Below are 17,190 nucleotides of genomic sequence, written 5' to 3'. Positions count from 1 at the left end.
AAAGGCAGTCTGTTTCTAGAGCAAGGTTCATGTGCCCAACTGATCACGGCAGTCTTAGGTGCGTGTAGCTTTTGTTCAGTTCTATTCGTGAGTTTGTCAGAACAAGGGATTGGCCTAGGAGCTGTCCAAATTCTGTGCAGCTGCCTTGCCTTGTCAGTCTGTCTTCACCTCAATAGCTCCAGCTCTGATTGGTGCTCTGATTTAGTAACATATATGCTGTTGGCATATTCCTTGCAGCTAACCTGGGGGGGGGGGGGGATGGGCATGGATAAGAATTATTCTGGCTTCTCACCAGATTTCTGGGAGTCTACTGTTCCCCAGGACTTTGTTAAATAATTTAGTGCATACTTTTTTCTGTCTAAATATGCATAGGATTGCACCCTTAATTATATTTGCCAAGTCAAGCACCTACACACCTCCTGAGGATCCTATAAGGTCAATTAAGGCTTAAAAGCTTATGTGTTCATTCTCTGTCTCACACACACACACACTCTCACACACCCACACAGAGGAATACGGGAAGCTAGCTGCCTTATACTGACTTAGACACTGGTCCATTTAGGCCAGTGTTGTTGACACTGAGTGGCATCAGCTCTCCAGGGTTTCTTTCCTAGCCCTACCTGGAGAGGCCAGGGATTGAACCTGGAACCTTTTGCATGAAAAGCAGGTGCTCTACCACTGAGCCATACACAACAGTTGTAACTTTTCCAAAGCACCAATAATCTTATCTGTGCCAAGAACTTTATATTTAGGATGAAGCATGGAAGGAAAGACACCAACTTTCTTCTGTCCAACCTCACCCAAATTGTAATTCCTTGATGCCATTTTTTTTTCTTATGCTGTTTCCCCTTCCGTTCCTTGAAATAAAGTTCATATGTACGTTCTCTTCTCAATTATTATTAATTATTATGATCATCATCATCGAAATGAACTGGACAAGTGCTTCCAGACTCATCTTGCAAGTTCAACACGCCTTTCCTCCGATTTTTCCAGGAGCGGCTGTCTTGCAGCATAGATACATCGCTGAAAACAGCGGAGTCCCGGACGCAGAGGAGCAGAGCAATATTCCTCTTGCGATAGCCTAGTAGTGGCAGCCACTCTCCCACCCGCAAAACCCAGCACAGAGTAGGGGAGATCTCGCAAACCTCATACCACAACCCCACGGGGAAGTCAGGCCACGCTCCCTCCCCGACTCGAGCCCACATTTTGAAGTAGCAGCCATGAAAAGCCTCCAACTCACAGAACCACGAACGATGTCGTCTCCTAGGGCAAAGTTTGCTGCTACGGTGCGGGCAGAATGCAGGAATTCGCTGACTCGCTCGCCGCTATGAAGCGAGGCCACGTGCCCCGCCCCGTCACCTCCCCTCGCTGACACGGGCTGCATCCAGTGTCAGTCTACCGTAAGCCCCATTGGAGGGGTCTACTCTAAGTAGGCGTGATACTAGACACAAGCTCAGCCCGCTTCTTCCCGGGGAGCAAAGGAGGGGGCGGGAGAGGAGGGGGCTCCTCCCCTTCGCGCCCGCCCCTGCGAAGTCGACAGCTGGCCCTGCGCCTCCTCTGGCAAGGCCCTCGGCTCAGCGAGAGCCCCCGCTTTGCGGGCTGAAGGTCCCAGGTTCAGGCCCTGGCACCTCCAGGGAGGGCTAGGGAAGAAGCGCGCCCGACGCCTTGGGCAGCTGCTGCCGGTCAGCGTCGGCCACGCCGGGCTGGATGGACCTGGTCTGACTGGGGATACGGCAGCTTCCTCTGCTCCTCCAGCGCTCCGCTCCTCGGGCAATGAGCGGCGGCGAGGGCGGGCGGGCACATCCACACCCCTCCGCCGCCATGCCTCCGGAAAGTCTCCCTGCCCCGCGACACGGGACTGCGCGTCCAGACGAGGGGCAGTCCTGAAATCGCCACCCCGCCCGTTACCTAGCAACGTCCCCGTTCCACGGGAAGGCGCGCGCTCGGAGCGGGACGGGTCACTCCTCTGGTCACGCGGCGCGAGCAAGCGGCCTCCTCACCGAAGCGCCCGCGGACGCGTGGTCCAAATCGCGACTCGTAGCAAACGCCGCTGATGGCCCACAGAGATTGTAGCAAGGCAGAAGACAGTCTAGGTAGAAGGCTTCCGGGTTCACGTTGGAGCTCTTTTTTCTTCTGTCTTTGGTCTTTTCCGGGTGGAAGTGAGAGCGGGAAGGATTGTAATGTCCTGTGGAGAAAACCAGATCTGGCTCCCGCCAAAACAAAACGTAGCACCGAAGTTTTGTTTCGTGATTGGGGGGGGGGGGTTAAACAGCGCAGTCCAAAGCATGTCTACTCAGAAGTAAGTCCCACTGAATTTAATGAGACTTACTCCGTCGTAAAGGTACGTTCAAGGGAACGTTTTGTGCAAAGATGGGCATGATAAAGGACAAAGAAGGCAGGGTCCTAACAGAAGCAGATGAGATGAAGAAGAGGTGGAAAGAATACACAGAAGAACTAAGCAGGAAAGATCTTAATGTCCCTGATAGCCGTGATAGTGCGGCCACTGAACTTGAGCCGGACATCCTCGAGAGTGAAGTCAAGTGGGCCTTAGGAAGCATTACTAACAACAAAGCTAGCGGAGATGACAGTATTCCAGCTGAGCTATTTAAGATCCTAAAAGATGATGCTGTTAAAGTGCTGCACTCAATATGCCAACAAATTTGGAACACTCAACAGTGGCCACAAGACTGGAAAAGGTCAGTTTACATTCCAATGCCAAAGAAGGGCAATGCTAGAGTGTTCGAACTACCGTACAATTTCGCTCATTTCACATGCCAGCAAGGTGATGCTCAAAATCCTACAAACTAGGCTTCAGCAGTATGTGAACCGAGAACTACCGGAAGTACAAGCTGGGTTTCGAAGAGGCAGAGGAAATCGCCAACATTCGCTGGATCATGGAGAAAGCAAGAGAATTCCAGAAAAACGTCTATTTCTGCTTCATTGACTACGCTAAAGCCTTTGTGTGGATCACAACAAACTGTGGGAAATTCTGAAAGAGATGGGAGTACCAGATCACCTTACCTGTCTCCTGAGAAACCTGTACGAGGGTCAAGAAGCAACAGTAAGAAACGGACATGGAACAACGGATTGGTTCAAAATTGGGAAAGGAGTACGACAAGACTGTATATTGTCGCCCTGCTTATTTAACTTATATGCAGAGTACATCATGAGAAACGCCAGGTTGGATGAATCACAGGTCGGAATTAAGATTGCCGGGAGAATTATCAACAACCTCAGATACGCAGACAATACCACCCTAATGGCAGAAAGCGAAGAGGATCTAAAGAGCCCCTTGTTGAGGGTGAAAGTGAAGAGTGCAAAAGCTGGTTTGAAACTCAACATTAAAAAAAAGTAAGATCATGGCATCTGGCCCCATCACTTCCTGGCATATAGAAGGGGAAGAAATGGAAGCAGTGACCGATTGTATTTTCTTGGGCTCCACGATCACCGCAGACGGTGACTGTAGCCATGAAATTTAAAGACGCTTGCTTCTTGGGAGGAAAGCTATGGCAAACCTAGACAGCATAGTAAGAAGCAGAGACATCACCTTGCCAACAAAGGTCCGTCCAATCAAAGCTATGGTTTTCCCAGTAGTAACGTATGGCTGTCAGAGCTGGACTATAAGGAAGGCTGAGCGCCGAAGAATTGATGCTTTCAAACTGTGGTACTGGAGAAGACTCTTACGAGTCCCCTGGACTGCAAGGAGGTCAAATCCGTCCATCCTAAAGGAAATCAACCCTGAGTGCTCCTTGGAAGGACAGATACTGAAGCTGAAGCTCAAATATTTTGGCCTAATGCAAAGAAAAAACTCCCTGGAAAAGACCCTGATGCTGGGAAGGATTGAAGGCAAAAGGAGAAGAGGACGGCAGAGGATGAGATGGCTAGATAGCATCACCAATGCAATGAATATAAACTTGAGCAGACTCCGGGAGAGAGCGGAGGACATGAAGGCCTGGCGTGCTATGGTCCATGGGGTCACGAAGAGTTGGACATGACTGAATGACTGTACAAAGGTACGGTGAAGGACATTATGATACTGGCAGCTACTTCATTCAGATCAATATGTGAAATACAGTAAAAATTGTTTAAATAATTAACTAAATGACGCCACCCATTCTCCCTTGCTGCTATCTATGCATGGAATTCCCTCTTTGAACATGTATGTAGTTTGGCAACTACATACATGTTCTTTCCTCTGAGCCGACTTTTTCTGTTTAGCCTGCGATTTATCCTCTTAATCCCCACCCCAACTGTAACCACGTTTTGAGTGCACCTAAAGGTATTTGCTCACATTCTTCCCCCCACCCCCACCCCACCCTCCCTCACAGTCAATATTAGATCACAAGCTCCTTGGAAGCAGGGACCAGTCCATGTTGCCTGTGAAACTCTGTAAGGTGCCATTTACCGATGGTGCAGTATTAAACAAAAGTATAAACTGTGGCCAGCACTAGAAAAACTGTTGGGGAGACAAGTGCTTTATTGCAAGTGGTAGTAGGCTGTTAGGGGAAAAGATGCAGAAGGCTTTTCCTCTTCCCAATGGTGCTCTTCCAAGTAAGAGGCAAGAATTTTTCCCGGGGGGGGGGGGAGAGACTGCCTTTCTACTTCACTGAAGATCTAGCCAGAGGGGACTACACTACACTGCTGTTTTTTCCCTACATCAAAGAGTCCAGCAGTCCCTTCTGATATCTGACTGTCTCTCTCATTCAAACCCTGTAATACAAGGTTAGCATTCCAGACTCATGATACCTTGTTTTCATAATACCTGAAACATATGAAACATAATACCTTGTTTTCATGGATCCTATCTATGTGTCACTTTGCTAAATGGAGGTAGAAAAGGAAGGGAAATTTCTTCCTCAGCTCTTAAGAGGAGGGGATGCATCAGCCAAGCATAGAACAGGACAATGTAAAACCCTTCCACAGCCACTTAAGGGGTCCAAAAACCAACATGACAACTTTCTATTAAACAATAATTTTATTAATATATACATTTTAAAACAGAAACAGTTTTGGCCCCAAATATATATATATATATATATATATATATATATATATCAGCATTATCATTTAAAATCACATACAGGGATATATAACCCTAGAGCAGAGTTGGAGAATGTGTGGCCCTCCAAATATTGCTGGACTACAACTCCAATCAGCCCCTGCCAGTATGGGCAATGGTTGGGGATGATGGGAGTTGTAGTTCAACAGGAGGGCCACACATTCCCCACCCCTAACCTAGGGAGACAACTTGTAACTGGACTTGCAGACAACCATTTCATGGTGGCTGGGATCCAGTGTGGTCTAGTTAGTCCTCTTTATCACTGTAATGCAGCCATCCTCAACTTGGGGCCATCCAGATATTGTTGGACTTCAACTCCCATCAGCTTCATCCAGCATGGCCAATGATCAGGAATGCTGGGAGTTGTCATCCAACAACATCTGAAGAGCACCCATTTGGGGAAGGCTGCTATACTGGATTAGAACCACTTTCCCACCATTTTTAATAGCACTGTGATGAAGGACTCAGTCTGTATGAAGGAGGAGTACTTGCCTTTGGGGTAGGGGATGCAAGAATCATAGAACAGTAGGGTTGGAAGGGGCTTACAAGGCCATCGAGTCCAACCCCCAGCAGGAGGAGTGAGCAGACTGGAGTGCGGAGGACCACTGAAGCCAGGATTAAAGAGACGTTTGCTTAACAAGAAGCTGCTGAGGCTCCTCAAGACAGGTCATGCCAGTCTCTATTACCTCTTTCTCTAGCCAACTAGTGCTAGCAATGACCTGGAGTGGTCTCTGTGCTTGTTGGCACCCCAATTTTGCACTCCTGGTGGCAGATGCAACAAGGACTAGAATGGCAGGCCTCCTGATCTTGGGGCGAATCATTTAGGACCACAGAGTGGAACAGAATGGGGCAATATTATCTCCCTGGGTCCCAAAATAGCTCCATGCACCTAAGGTACCTGGCCTAGCTATAAATATTGAGTCAGGCCTTGATCTTTGCCTGAGCAGCACAGCCAGATTCTGTTTGGCTCTAGGTACCTTCCAAGTACCCATACTCCCCAATGTTCTTGTCTATTCCTCAATTTCTCTGCCCACCTGCCTGCCCACCCTCCCTTCAAGATCTTTCCCTTGGCGGGGCTAGTCCCAATTCCGCCGAGACTTGTACTGCCAGCACCCTGCTTTTCTGGCTCCCAGCACCCTGGGCAGAACTCACAATGGAATTCAGTAGGCAGCTTTTAGCGCCAGTGCCTTGATGGCTGCAGGGGTGCCATTCCTGACTGACAGGCTGGTATTGGGCGCCTCCTGCTGGTGAGACGAACGCTCAGACTTGCTGGTGCTGCCCTCCAGTATGGGGAACCCAAAGCGCTTGGCCCGGCTTTCCTCTGCACCCGGCTTGACCACTAGAAGGCAGCAGAGCAACTTGAAGATGGTCCGTCTCATGTCCTTACTGGTCAAGGTATAAATGATGGGATTAAGAAGGGAGTTCATCATAGCCAAGGCCAGGAAATAATCTGCCTTGTACAGCACATTGCAGGCCTGGGCATGGCATGCAACATCCAGCAACAGGAGGAGAAAGAGGGGTAGCCAGCAGGCAATGAAAGTGCCCACCACAATGGTCACCGTCTTCAGCAGGGCCATATACTTCTGGGACTTCTTGAGCATGCCCTTGCGGAGGCTGCCCAGATGCTGCCCATTGAACTTGACCATGCGGTAGATGCGGGCGTAGAGCACAACAATGGAGACCAGGATTGCCAAGAAAATGGTGATGCAGAAAAGGACATAATGCTTAGAATAGAGGGGCAGCACTGTGGAACACTTGGGAAGGTTCTCCATGCAGTTCCAGCCCAATATCGGCAGCACCCCGAGCAAGATGGAGGCCAACCAGCTGGCGCCCACTAGCAAGAACATCCGCCCTTTCTTGTCCCCGTGGTAGAGTCTCATGCGGATCATCGTTATGTGCCGCTCAATGGCAATCGCAAGAAGGCTGAGGACAGATGCAGCAAGTGTGACAAAGACCCCACCTTCCCGCAGGAACCACTGGACAGGGGTAAGCTTGAGGGTGTTGGGCCCGGACATGATGATATTGGCAGTGTAGGCCACACCAGCCAGCAAGTCCGACAGGGTCAGATTCCCAATCAGGTAGTACATGGGCAAGTGGAACTTCTTGTTCCTCCAGATGGCCAGCAGGACCACTAGATTTTCCACCACAATGAAGGCACACACAACCAGGAAGGCGATGGCGTCGGCCTTGAGGCTGCCCTTATACTTGCTGGCATGGAGCTTGCCTGTGTAGTTGTAGTGCAGCAAAATGACGCTGTTATTGTGGAACTCCCGGTAGAACTGAATGGGGTAATGTGGAGACTCCATGCTGATGGACCCCATCCCATTGGTGCCTCTTTCCTCTCAGTCTTACAGGGTTTACACAGCACTATGGAGTCCTTCCCATCATGTTGTGCCTCTCTTGTGCACGTCCCAGGCCTGTCCAAGCAAGATGATGATGGTTCACAAATCGGATTTCCACCCCATCCCAGCAGTTACCCTGTCCTCGGTTGCAATGCTGGAGAAGCCACCACAGCACTAGCAGAGTCTTTCCATTTCTATCAATCAAGACGAACCTAAAAAAAAAAATCAACAAAAAACCCATGTGAGTTGATGGCTTGCAAAGCACAAAACCAACCCAGTTTTCCAGATGAAGTCCAGTGAATTAAAAGGGTGCCATCAGACCAGAAGCTGAGCAGCAGAACTTTCCTTAATCCAAGTCAGACTACTGGTCCATCTAGCCTCTTTCTGACAGCAGCTCTCCAGGGTTTGGTACCTGGGATTGAAGCCAAGGCCTTTTACAAGCAAAGCATGAGCTGTGGCACACTCTCAGAGTCCTTTACCAGACACAGAAAGGAAGGACAAGAAGTGGCCAAGTGATGGAGCCCCTTCCTTTATTATAGGTCCCTGCTCATGGTCTAGTGAAGCGGCTTCCTGCCCCTGAAAGTTAGCAAAGCAAAGCACATGTCAGACCCCTCATGCGTGGCCCAAGACAGCCAGTGCAACAATATGCTGTAAACCACCTTGGGAGGGCTTCTGCCCTGAAAGGCGGCCAAGAAATGTTTTAAATAAATAAAATAAAGAAATGATGGTGATGCTGGTATTTTCTTGCTATTTACTTCCAGCAAGAAAAGAGTGTAATAACTGCCTTGTTGGATCAGACCCAAAAGGCATCTAAGGAGCTTACAAACAGGACATGATGAAAACAGCCATCCCCTTGCCCAGTCTTCCCCAACCTGGTGCCCTCCAGATGTGTTTGGCTACAACTCCCGTCATCCCCAGCCAGCATGTCCATTGATGCTGGGAATTGTAGGCCAACACATCTCGAGGGTGCCAGGTTGGGGAAGGTAGCCCTTGCCTGTTCTGAACTTATTTCAAGTCATTTATGGATGACTCTGATTTATAGTGTTACCAATGGCCAAAATAAAGTCTGGAAAACATTTTGCAACACAAAAGGCCTCAGACGTGCATAGTTGTTGTCCGCCTAGCCTGACATGTTGCACAGGAGGCCGCCTGACTTGCACCAATACATGCATGTGCATCCCTGCCCTTAAATGAAAGCAATATCTCGAGAGCATCTTCCAAGGCCCCACACCTGCTGGGGAGGAGTTCTTTTGGGAAGGACCTCCCTGACTTGATGCCACTCTCTTCACAGGAAATTTGCTGTCTACTTAAAACAGTGACAATAGGTAAAGCCTCTGGGGAAGACATGCTCCCTCCAAAATATTTAAATTTAATTCCTCCTAGCGGGCTCAGTTTTTTGTGTGGTAAAAGATCGCTGAAATGCTTTGTTGAGGAATTTGGCAAAGACAGATGGGGCCATTATTGACTAACAGTGTCACAGTCTGGTTTTGAGTAGGCTCAGACTACGTTAGTTTATAAGGATAAACAGTTAATCAGAGACAGAATATTTGAGGAGGATTGTCATGCAAATGTACACGCCAGCCAATTTCAAGCATTTTCTTGTGAGTCAGCCTGTTTAAGACAGGATAATACTTTCAACAGTACCTTCAGGAGTTGCCCTTTGTTGCCCTCCGAAAGGCATTTACCGCCCTTTGTTTTCAAACAACTCCCTCAGCATATTTAGAGGGGAAGTATAAAGGGATCCGCTATGCATGGCAGCTGTGCATGTGTAGCAGCGGGGAAGCAGAAGACATTGTGCATTACCTGCTGCATTGTCCCCTGTGTCAGGAACCCAGGGCTCGCTTTTTGGGGGACCTTTTGGAAATAACTGGTTGGCCTCTGGCTGATATTACCTTAACTTGTTGGCAGATTACTGTAAATCCATCACAAACAAGGTCACCACCTTCGCAGTAGCAACACAGAAAATTAGTCATAATTTTTGAAAGGTGTCTGTGGTGAACTATAAGAGAGATTATTTGTTATAGACCTTTTGTCACGGATTGGTTCACTTTTATTAGTATTTTTTTAATTCTGCATTGCTATATTTTACATAGTGATATATTTTGTAATGGTCTGTGTGGCACAGACAAATAAATTCATTCCATTAGATTTATTCGATTTACAAGCATGCATACAGCAACAGCCCTCTGCTGGTGCCCAAAAGAGCAGCAGGCTGCAAAACTGTTCATGGGGATCAGATTCCGGCTTGGTGAAAGGGGGAGTTGTAGAATCTATCCCCAGAGGTGCCTCACAGAGAAAGTTTTGCTTTCTGGCAGACAAAGTTTTGCTTTCAGTATTGTTTAAGTATTCCATCTTTCATATGTCCTTTCATAGCAGCTCCAGGATATACTCTGTATATTTAAATTTTGAAATCCTGTCCATCTGCTCATTTTCCTCCCCCTCTTCTCACGCAACCCCTGAGAACTGTGCTCTGCTATTCTCAAGACCTTGGGTCATTCTCTCTCTCACCCCCCCCCCCACATTCCTCCACCTTTGTTCAGGCAGTGATCCTCCATTCCAGCACAGAAGATATTCCAGACACCCCCGCGCCCCAAATGACCTCTCACGACCCAGAGAGTAAGTGCGCACACCCACGCTCATCTTTCATTGTCGACATGACTGGACTGACCTTGGATCTACTTTTCTTCTACTGTCCACCAGTATCAGATACTGAGTATCTGAAGAAACTCTGCCCACAAGTGAGCTGTAGGACCCCTGCTGGGGGGAGCTGGGGGGTGTCTAGAAAATGCTTAGAGAGCTGGCCAAGAAAACAAGCCTGCCTGGGGCTGTCTGGCAGAACAATCCTGGAAGAACCACTGTAGGCAAGAGATACATCACCAAGAGATAATCCCCAGAGTATCCACTCTCCCTCTTTTACACACACATGGATACACAAAATGAAAACCTAGATATGTTTGCATTTAGAACTCAAGCCACAGCTTCGTTTGAGCTACAGTTCACCAAGGTCTAGAACCTGCTTTCAGTTACCAGGACTTATCGCTGGAACATATGTCAAAGAGCACCTCTGAGCATGTGCACTGGGGTGGATTTCACAATCCATTCCAGTGCATCTGTTATAAAAGCCAAAGGCTTCCAAGGCAGGCAAACCTTGAGCCCTGGAACTTCTCACTTGAAAAATTAAGCACTGTGCCAGGCAGCAGTCCCAACAAAAAGACATCTGTCCACCCTGTCCCTGTAACCAAGAGCTCTAGGCAAATGCCTAGAGGGATCTCTAGAGGGCTCCATACTCACACAGCCTTCCCTAACCTGGTACCCGCCAGACATTTTGGACTACCATTCCCATCAGAACCGGCCAGCATAGCCAATGGCCAGGAATGCTGGGCACCATAGTCCAAAGCATGTGGAGGGCACCCCATTGGGGAAGGCTGCTTTCTCAGACATTGCTCTACATCCGGCAGAGCAACACTTATCTTCACCATTCTTGGCAAGTTCTTGCAAGCCTCATATAAACAATATTCCTACTCAGCCTGTTTCCTGCAGCGCTGGTTCTAATGCCAGCAAAATAACCAGGATCCTGCTTATCCTGGGGACTCCTACATGCACTTTTCAACAAATATTCCAAGTTTTCTTTTCCATTTGAGGAAACATCATTGGCACAAGCTTCCACAACTGTTGCCATAATGCAAAGACGTCATCCTCCTCCGGCATGGAATTGGAGCAGCCTTCCTGAACCTGGTGCCCTCCAGAAGTTTTGCATCCCCCAGCCAGCCAGCCAGCCATGTTGTAATCCAACACATCTAGAGGGCACCAGACTGAGGAAGACTGTACTGGAGACTTCTCTTGCATCTCCCTTCCTTCCACAATAACGGCAGATAATCTCCCAAACTATGTGTGGCAAGCAAAAAACTAACTGAAGTTTCCCTCTCAGAAAGGACTGCCTTGACAGAGCTCACTACTTTTTACAACATGGCCCTGGAAAACAAGACGTTGATAGAAATCAATCTGGAAAAGCAAATAAACCACAATATTCAATCCAATTTCCTGCCCCCTGAATTTTAGCAGAGAATCTATTCCGTAGAATTTATTTACTGCAGGGATGACCAATCTGGCCGTCTGGATTTTTCAACTTGGGATGTCTGTGTGGGTCTGGATTTCATTCCTTCACAAGCTACTCATGGCCAACCTGCCCCCTGCCAATGACATCATTCTGCCCTTCTAGAAGTATCTAGTGTACTTCTTCTCATTGGTTGGACCATGTTTTCTCCTATGGATTAATGAGAGATCAGCTCGGAGTCTCTGAATCCTTGCAAAGACCATTGGGGTGATCTTCCATTTCCCAAAGGAAAAGATGCCCGCAGGTCAGGTGAGAAGCAGCACCTTGTACACTGCTTTTCAGCTGACTAGCACTTTCCCAAATTCCGGGGGGGGGGGGGGCAGGGGAACTGGTCAGTTTGAAAGAATGTGAGGAAGTGGTGTGCAAATCTGAGCAGAGGTGGCCTGGGCATGGTGCTTCTACACAGCTTGTTCCCAGCTGCTTCTATAAAGCAAACCATCACTCCTGACTCGATGAGATACTAGTACCATTTTGGTAGAGGAACTGGGCTAGATGCTTCAATGTGCACTAGAAGCAATGTCTTTGAGCCCTGATAGACCCATTGCTTCTAGTGCACATTGATCCCAGTCCATATGGCACTACTTCTCAGGGAGTGATGCTAGCTAGGCCAAAAGCAGCACACTTCTCACCTCTCATTTCTCACTGGAAGGAGTGTCTTTCTGTGGAAGGAGGGTATAGTGTGAGTGTGAGGGGGCACAGAAATGGGTGGCAGGGGCTGGATACAGCACTGGGTGACCAGTCATTCCTGGTCTGGTGACAGCACGACTAAGTCCCCTTTTCTACTGAACCCTGAATAAGAGACCATTAGGGCTGGCTCCCAGCCTACCTACCCTTCCTATCACCACCTCATCTTGCAGTAGGAGACTCTCGGCAGGGTTGGAAAATGGCAAGAGATAGGATGTAAAATCCTGTCTCCATATGATAATCTTGCTACTTTGCAGTGGGTGCTGCTCAGGTTCAAGTTCCAGGACATTGTGAGGGAGGGGAAAGAGGGGCAAGGGATGTGTTCAGCCATAGAGTCTTTACTCCAAAAGGGCCTCCCACCTCTATGGGTCTAGATCTGCCTGCCTTCCCTAGTGCAAGTCAGAAGTTCCAGACATCTTTTCTGAACTTGCTATTTGCTACTAGTGATGTGATGGGTTTTTTAAACCTATCCTATACACCACCAGCCACTTGTTTCCGGAAGTATACAGAGATGCATCTCAGAAGCCAGTCGGAAGACTGATATTTTATTTCTTTAATTTTACCTGGTTATCCAAACAAATACAAACAGTTTTGATATATTGTTACTTGCTCCAAGTTCAATCACAGTATCACAAGCATATACCAGGCAAAATAGACATGGGTGTGATGTTGCACAAGTACGCTACTTTCCTCTGACCCCAGAGTGTTCCCATGCAGGGGAAGTATAATTTGTGAAGTTTCCCCTTCTGTCTCCCCTCACAGGCCTCTTGTAAGGGAGCGGGAGGCAGTGTAATCAATCTGAGTGTGATCCACTTGTTCATAAGCCCAGCAACTGGGTTCAAGGTGGGGTCATTTCGGAGGAAGGAGAGACAAAGGAGCTTCAGAGATGGATGTGGGAGGGAGAGGAGGAAAGATTCCCAGGCTGGGAACTGTAACCTGCAAAGGTCTAGGGTGACTCCAAACACATCAAAAGGCACTCCTGATCAAAAGTGATCCCTCGAAGAAGCCCAAGACGGTGCATCTGGTATTATATTATGTACTGACATTTGCAGTGGTTTGCTAGGAAAGCTGCAAAACCCAGACTGAGGAAAACTGCCCTTGACTTTGCAGAACTTTACCTGCAAGGTAATCTTATCACTTTGATGAAAAGATGGGGAAGGATGGGAGTGGGAGGCAGCAGCATCTATTTACATATTTATTTATCTATACATAAAACTTTTATACTGCTTAATATATAAAACCACAGTAATCAGTGCTAGTTGATCCCTGCACAAAACTACTCCCTAACTGTCAAATCCATTGAGCTACAGCAGACTCTCACCAAGAGCAGTTGGTGAAGGCTGAAATGAGGGCAGGGGGAGGCATAGAACTTACACAGAGCCCTAAGAAAAACAAGTTCAGTGGCACAGTGTACATTTTGAATGTACAGGATCTTAGGCTCAATCTCCAGCATCTCTCTTTGGGTTGGCATAAGATCCTGGAGAATGAGAAACAGTTAGAAAAGACAGTATGGGGCTAAATGGATGGAGGGAGCAATCCTATGGCTGCTAGACAGCAGCAAGATGACCATAGGATATCTGGTTTTCCGGGAACTGACCTCGGAGCCCATGCTCCAAGGTCGGTTCCCCCCCCGGACTGACGTCTCCCCACTTCCGCATGGCCTCGGAGGCAGCACGGACCAGTCCCATCCTCCACGCTCGCAAGAGGAGCTCAGAGCAGCCGAAAAGGGGCATTCGAGGAGGCATTCTGGGGCAGAGGGCAAAAATGCCTGTACGACACATCCAATGTGTTGTACAGCAGCCTCTTACCCCACTCAGCCCTCCTGCTGTCTAGCCCTCCTGTAGCTAGACAGCAGCAATTGGCTGTTTGGCTGAAAATGCAGGGCAGGAGAACTGTGGAGGGAACGATCCCCTCCGTGCTTCTCCTGCCCTGCATTGGATAGGCAGTCGCCTCCAAACTCAGAGGCGGCTGCCTATCTGAGTAGGATTACGCCCTGATGGTCTCAACTTAGTATATCAACCTATGGCTGCTACTCTTACACATTCATAAGTAACCTCCATTAGATTCTGCATTCAAAATTGGGGCTCAGGATAGATGAGCTTTTTCAAACTATCAGAGACAAGTGCAACAACTGCCCCACTCAAAAGCCAAAGAGGAAAAACTGATTAAGAACCTGGCAGGAAACAAGTAGGGTGTCATGCTTTGCATAGTGACCACACACATCTGCGCACCCACCCCCATAGAACCATCATGCATGGGCAGTGAAGATCAGTGGACTAAAACGAAGCAGAGGCCAGCCAGCCACACAATCTGGGAAAGCCTCCTGATCATGGTTACTCAACTTCGTGGCAGATCCCTTGGCATCTTTTGTTCCAGCACATACATTGTCTGCCATTGTTTGTACATCCTGATCTACTCCCAATGGAGTTTGAACTGAACTGGACAAGCAAAGGCAGGGCAAATAAAGGCTCTGTTTCATGAGCTGTCATGCTCTAACATGAGATCTCTGAGAGCCTCTACTGTGCTTGGTCAATGCCCTGTGGTGATTCCATCCTTCACCCTCCCGTTAACTTCCACTCATACAGCAATCTGTGGAGGAAGGGCTTAACATCCCTGAATGAAAGATGGAAAGCCTAAGCACATCTTTGAAGCCCTGCACAGCTAGGCACGAGGCAAGCAAGAAAGGGTTAAGTGCCGTTTTTGTTGCACCTCTTCTCTGCACTCAGATGGCCCCTCCTGTAGCTGCTGGTTTCTTTTTAAAAAGCAGCTATCAAAGTTTAGTTATATACATCCGCAGGTTACATTCAGGACAGAATTAGGCAGTCTTTCCCAACCTGATCCCCTCCAACTGTGCTGGACTTCAATTCCCATTATCCCATTATTAAATATCCCATTATCAATTCCAATTATAATGAGAGCTGTTGTCCAACGCAACACAGCTGAAGGGACCAGGTTGAGGAAGGCTGGAATAAGGGAACATGGCATGTCCTGCCTTGTTGCCCCATATGCCTGGAGCTCTCTGCCAGAAGGACCTGTTTGATGTTACTCCTCTCTCCCTCTGAATTCTTCAAATCTCTCCACAAATCCCACCTTTCAATCTAAGCTCTTCCTTAACTCCCCAGTCAATTTCTGCTGGCATACACTTAATATTCATCCCTTACTACACTTGCTTTTCCCAACCATTCCACTTTTCCTCAAACATATTGACTTCTGAATGGAAGCTTACTGGGGCAGAGACCTGTTTTTTTGCTAATGCTGTAACCTTTACAGCTTTTACAATGTAAAGCATACACTGATGCTACTGCAATAAATAATGCGTAACAAAAAGTCGGTAAGGGTAAAACATTGAGGGTGAGGAGGGAGCACCAGACAGACATTTTTCAAGGGCTGCCATGAGGTTGACCTCCACCTCACAAAGGCATTTACTGCCACTTTGCAGAGGATCCTTCCTTCCCCATGGAACTCGTTGCCCAGAAGTGAAAGGATCACTGTCCCTGGGGGAGTTTAAGAATAAATATTTTGTAGTTTTATATGAAAAGATCCTGGCCAGTGCCAGATCTAGGCACAAGCTAAGTAAGCTATAGCTTAGGGCCTCTGAATAATAATAAAGTATAACAATGTGATCCTATGCATGTCTACTCAGAAGTAAGGCCCACTGAACTCAATATTGTTTACTCCCAGGTAAGTGGGTATAGGATTGCAGTCTAAATTGATAAACTTCATAACCTATCATAATGACTTTACTCTCCAAAAATCACAAAATACTTTTTTTTTTTTTTTACATTGTATGTGATATGGTAACAGACGTAGTGGAGGTTGTATTACATCTTCAATTTAGTAATGCTGAACTGTGTAACTGCTCTTGGGTTACATTTAAACTTAGCGTTTATTAAAATTTTAAATCATGATGTATTTTCATTTAAAGGTATTTCTAATGCAAATTATTTCAAAATAGGTGTTTTTGTTAGATTAGTCATGCTTTGTTGCATCTTTGCCAAATATATGTGTAAAAATAAAGTTTTCACTGGCCTTTTTGTTAGAATAATGCATTATTTTGGAATGCTATTGACTTTTTAAGCTTGACATACCTTAGGGCCTCAGCATGTCATGATCTTGCCCTGATCCCCCACATATCCAGAAACATTACATGATTACAAATTATTCGTTCAACACTTTGCTACTTTGATGGTGGAGAGTTTTATCTTGCAGCATTGGTGATCTCCGCTTTCACGTGGTCAGTTGAAAGTTTTAAAGGAGGGCCCATTCAGGGTCGGCCGACAGATAGCAGGTCATGGACCTTATTCGCTCTCGGCCTCATTTCCCCTTCCAAAAACTGGGGATAGTCGTGACCTACCTCACAAGGCTGAAGGGAAGCGCAATGACGACTGCGAAACCTGGACTAGACGATCCGAACACAAGGAGCCCGTCCGCCCCGTCGAAGCCTCGCGAATTGCTCCCGAGCCAGGCTGCGGCAGGCTCAGCTGCCTCCTCTTGCCGGCCGTAGCCGGACCCCCTCGGGCTCAGAATCCACGCGCTGCCCACCGCCACCGAGAGAGGCAGCCCCTGGGCTCCGTCGCGTTTCCCCAACCCAGCACGGCTGCGGAGAAGAAAGGCAGGAAAGCCACGCCTCGCCTCGCCTCGCCTCGCCCCGCTGTCCCGGTCTCTGTCTTCGAGGAGGCGGCGGCAGCGGCAACTCGCGCCTGTCTCGCTCCCGCCAGCTCAAGACGCCGAGTGTACTGCAGGCTCCTCGGGGCAGAAAGCAGGGGGAGGAGCCGGGGCTTTCCGCGCTGGACGCAGGCCCCACGACGAGTCCCACCCAGGGGAGGGCATCCAGCCGTGGATCGGTCCCTTCCGCCAGCCCGTCCGGCCCGAGGCTTAGCGAGAGCTCCCTGCAGAGCTGCCCCGCCGCAGCTGCGCAAGAGACGGACTGCCCGCGGCGGGACGAGGCCCGCCTCCGGGACGGGACTTTTGAACAAGCCCGGCCGCCTCGG

The 17,190-nt window shown here is 48.3% G+C and overlaps 2 protein-coding genes across 17 annotated transcripts in view; both read right to left on the bottom strand.

Annotated features, from left to right (window-relative positions):
* The window catches only part of HACL2 (2-hydroxyacyl-CoA lyase 2), a 28,625-nt gene extending 26,494 nt beyond the window's left edge, over positions 1 to 2,131 (bottom strand). For 8 of the 16 annotated variants that reach the window (XR_014787956.1, XR_014787953.1, XR_014787952.1 and 5 more), the window contains exon 1: positions 1,909 to 2,018. The gene's annotated coding sequence lies outside the window, so the exon portion shown is untranslated. Of the gene's footprint in view, positions 1 to 1,240 lie in introns of all 16 variants that reach the window. The other 8 variants (XR_014787954.1, XM_084835597.1, XR_014787955.1 and 5 more) reach the window with 7 other exon arrangements.
* A 2,930-nt stretch (positions 2,132 to 5,061) lies between these two features.
* On the bottom strand, positions 5,062 to 16,976 carry S1PR5 (sphingosine-1-phosphate receptor 5). Its single transcript, XM_084835591.1, has 2 exons — positions 16,554 to 16,976; positions 5,062 to 7,613 (listed from the first exon to the last, which is right to left on the bottom strand). Exon 2 carries the CDS (start codon positions 7,378 to 7,380, stop codon positions 6,220 to 6,222), a length of 1,161 nt encoding a protein of 386 aa, XP_084691717.1. The 5' UTR covers positions 7,381 to 7,613; positions 16,554 to 16,976; the 3' UTR covers positions 5,062 to 6,219.
* Positions 16,977 to 17,190: the final 214 nt, after the last annotated feature.

The sequence above is a fragment of the Heloderma suspectum genome, chromosome 2 (assembly GCF_057233095.1).
Source record: "Heloderma suspectum isolate Gila_16-S chromosome 2, 16-S_ref, whole genome shotgun sequence".
Lineage (NCBI taxonomy): Eukaryota > Metazoa > Chordata > Lepidosauria > Squamata > Helodermatidae > Heloderma > Heloderma suspectum.
This window is presented reverse-complemented; position numbering and strand designations above follow the sequence as displayed.

Coding starts and splice junctions, on each gene's coding strand:
- S1PR5 (XM_084835591.1), bottom strand. CDS start 7,380: ATGGGGTCCATCAGCATGGAGTCTCCACATTACCCCATTCAGTTCTAC.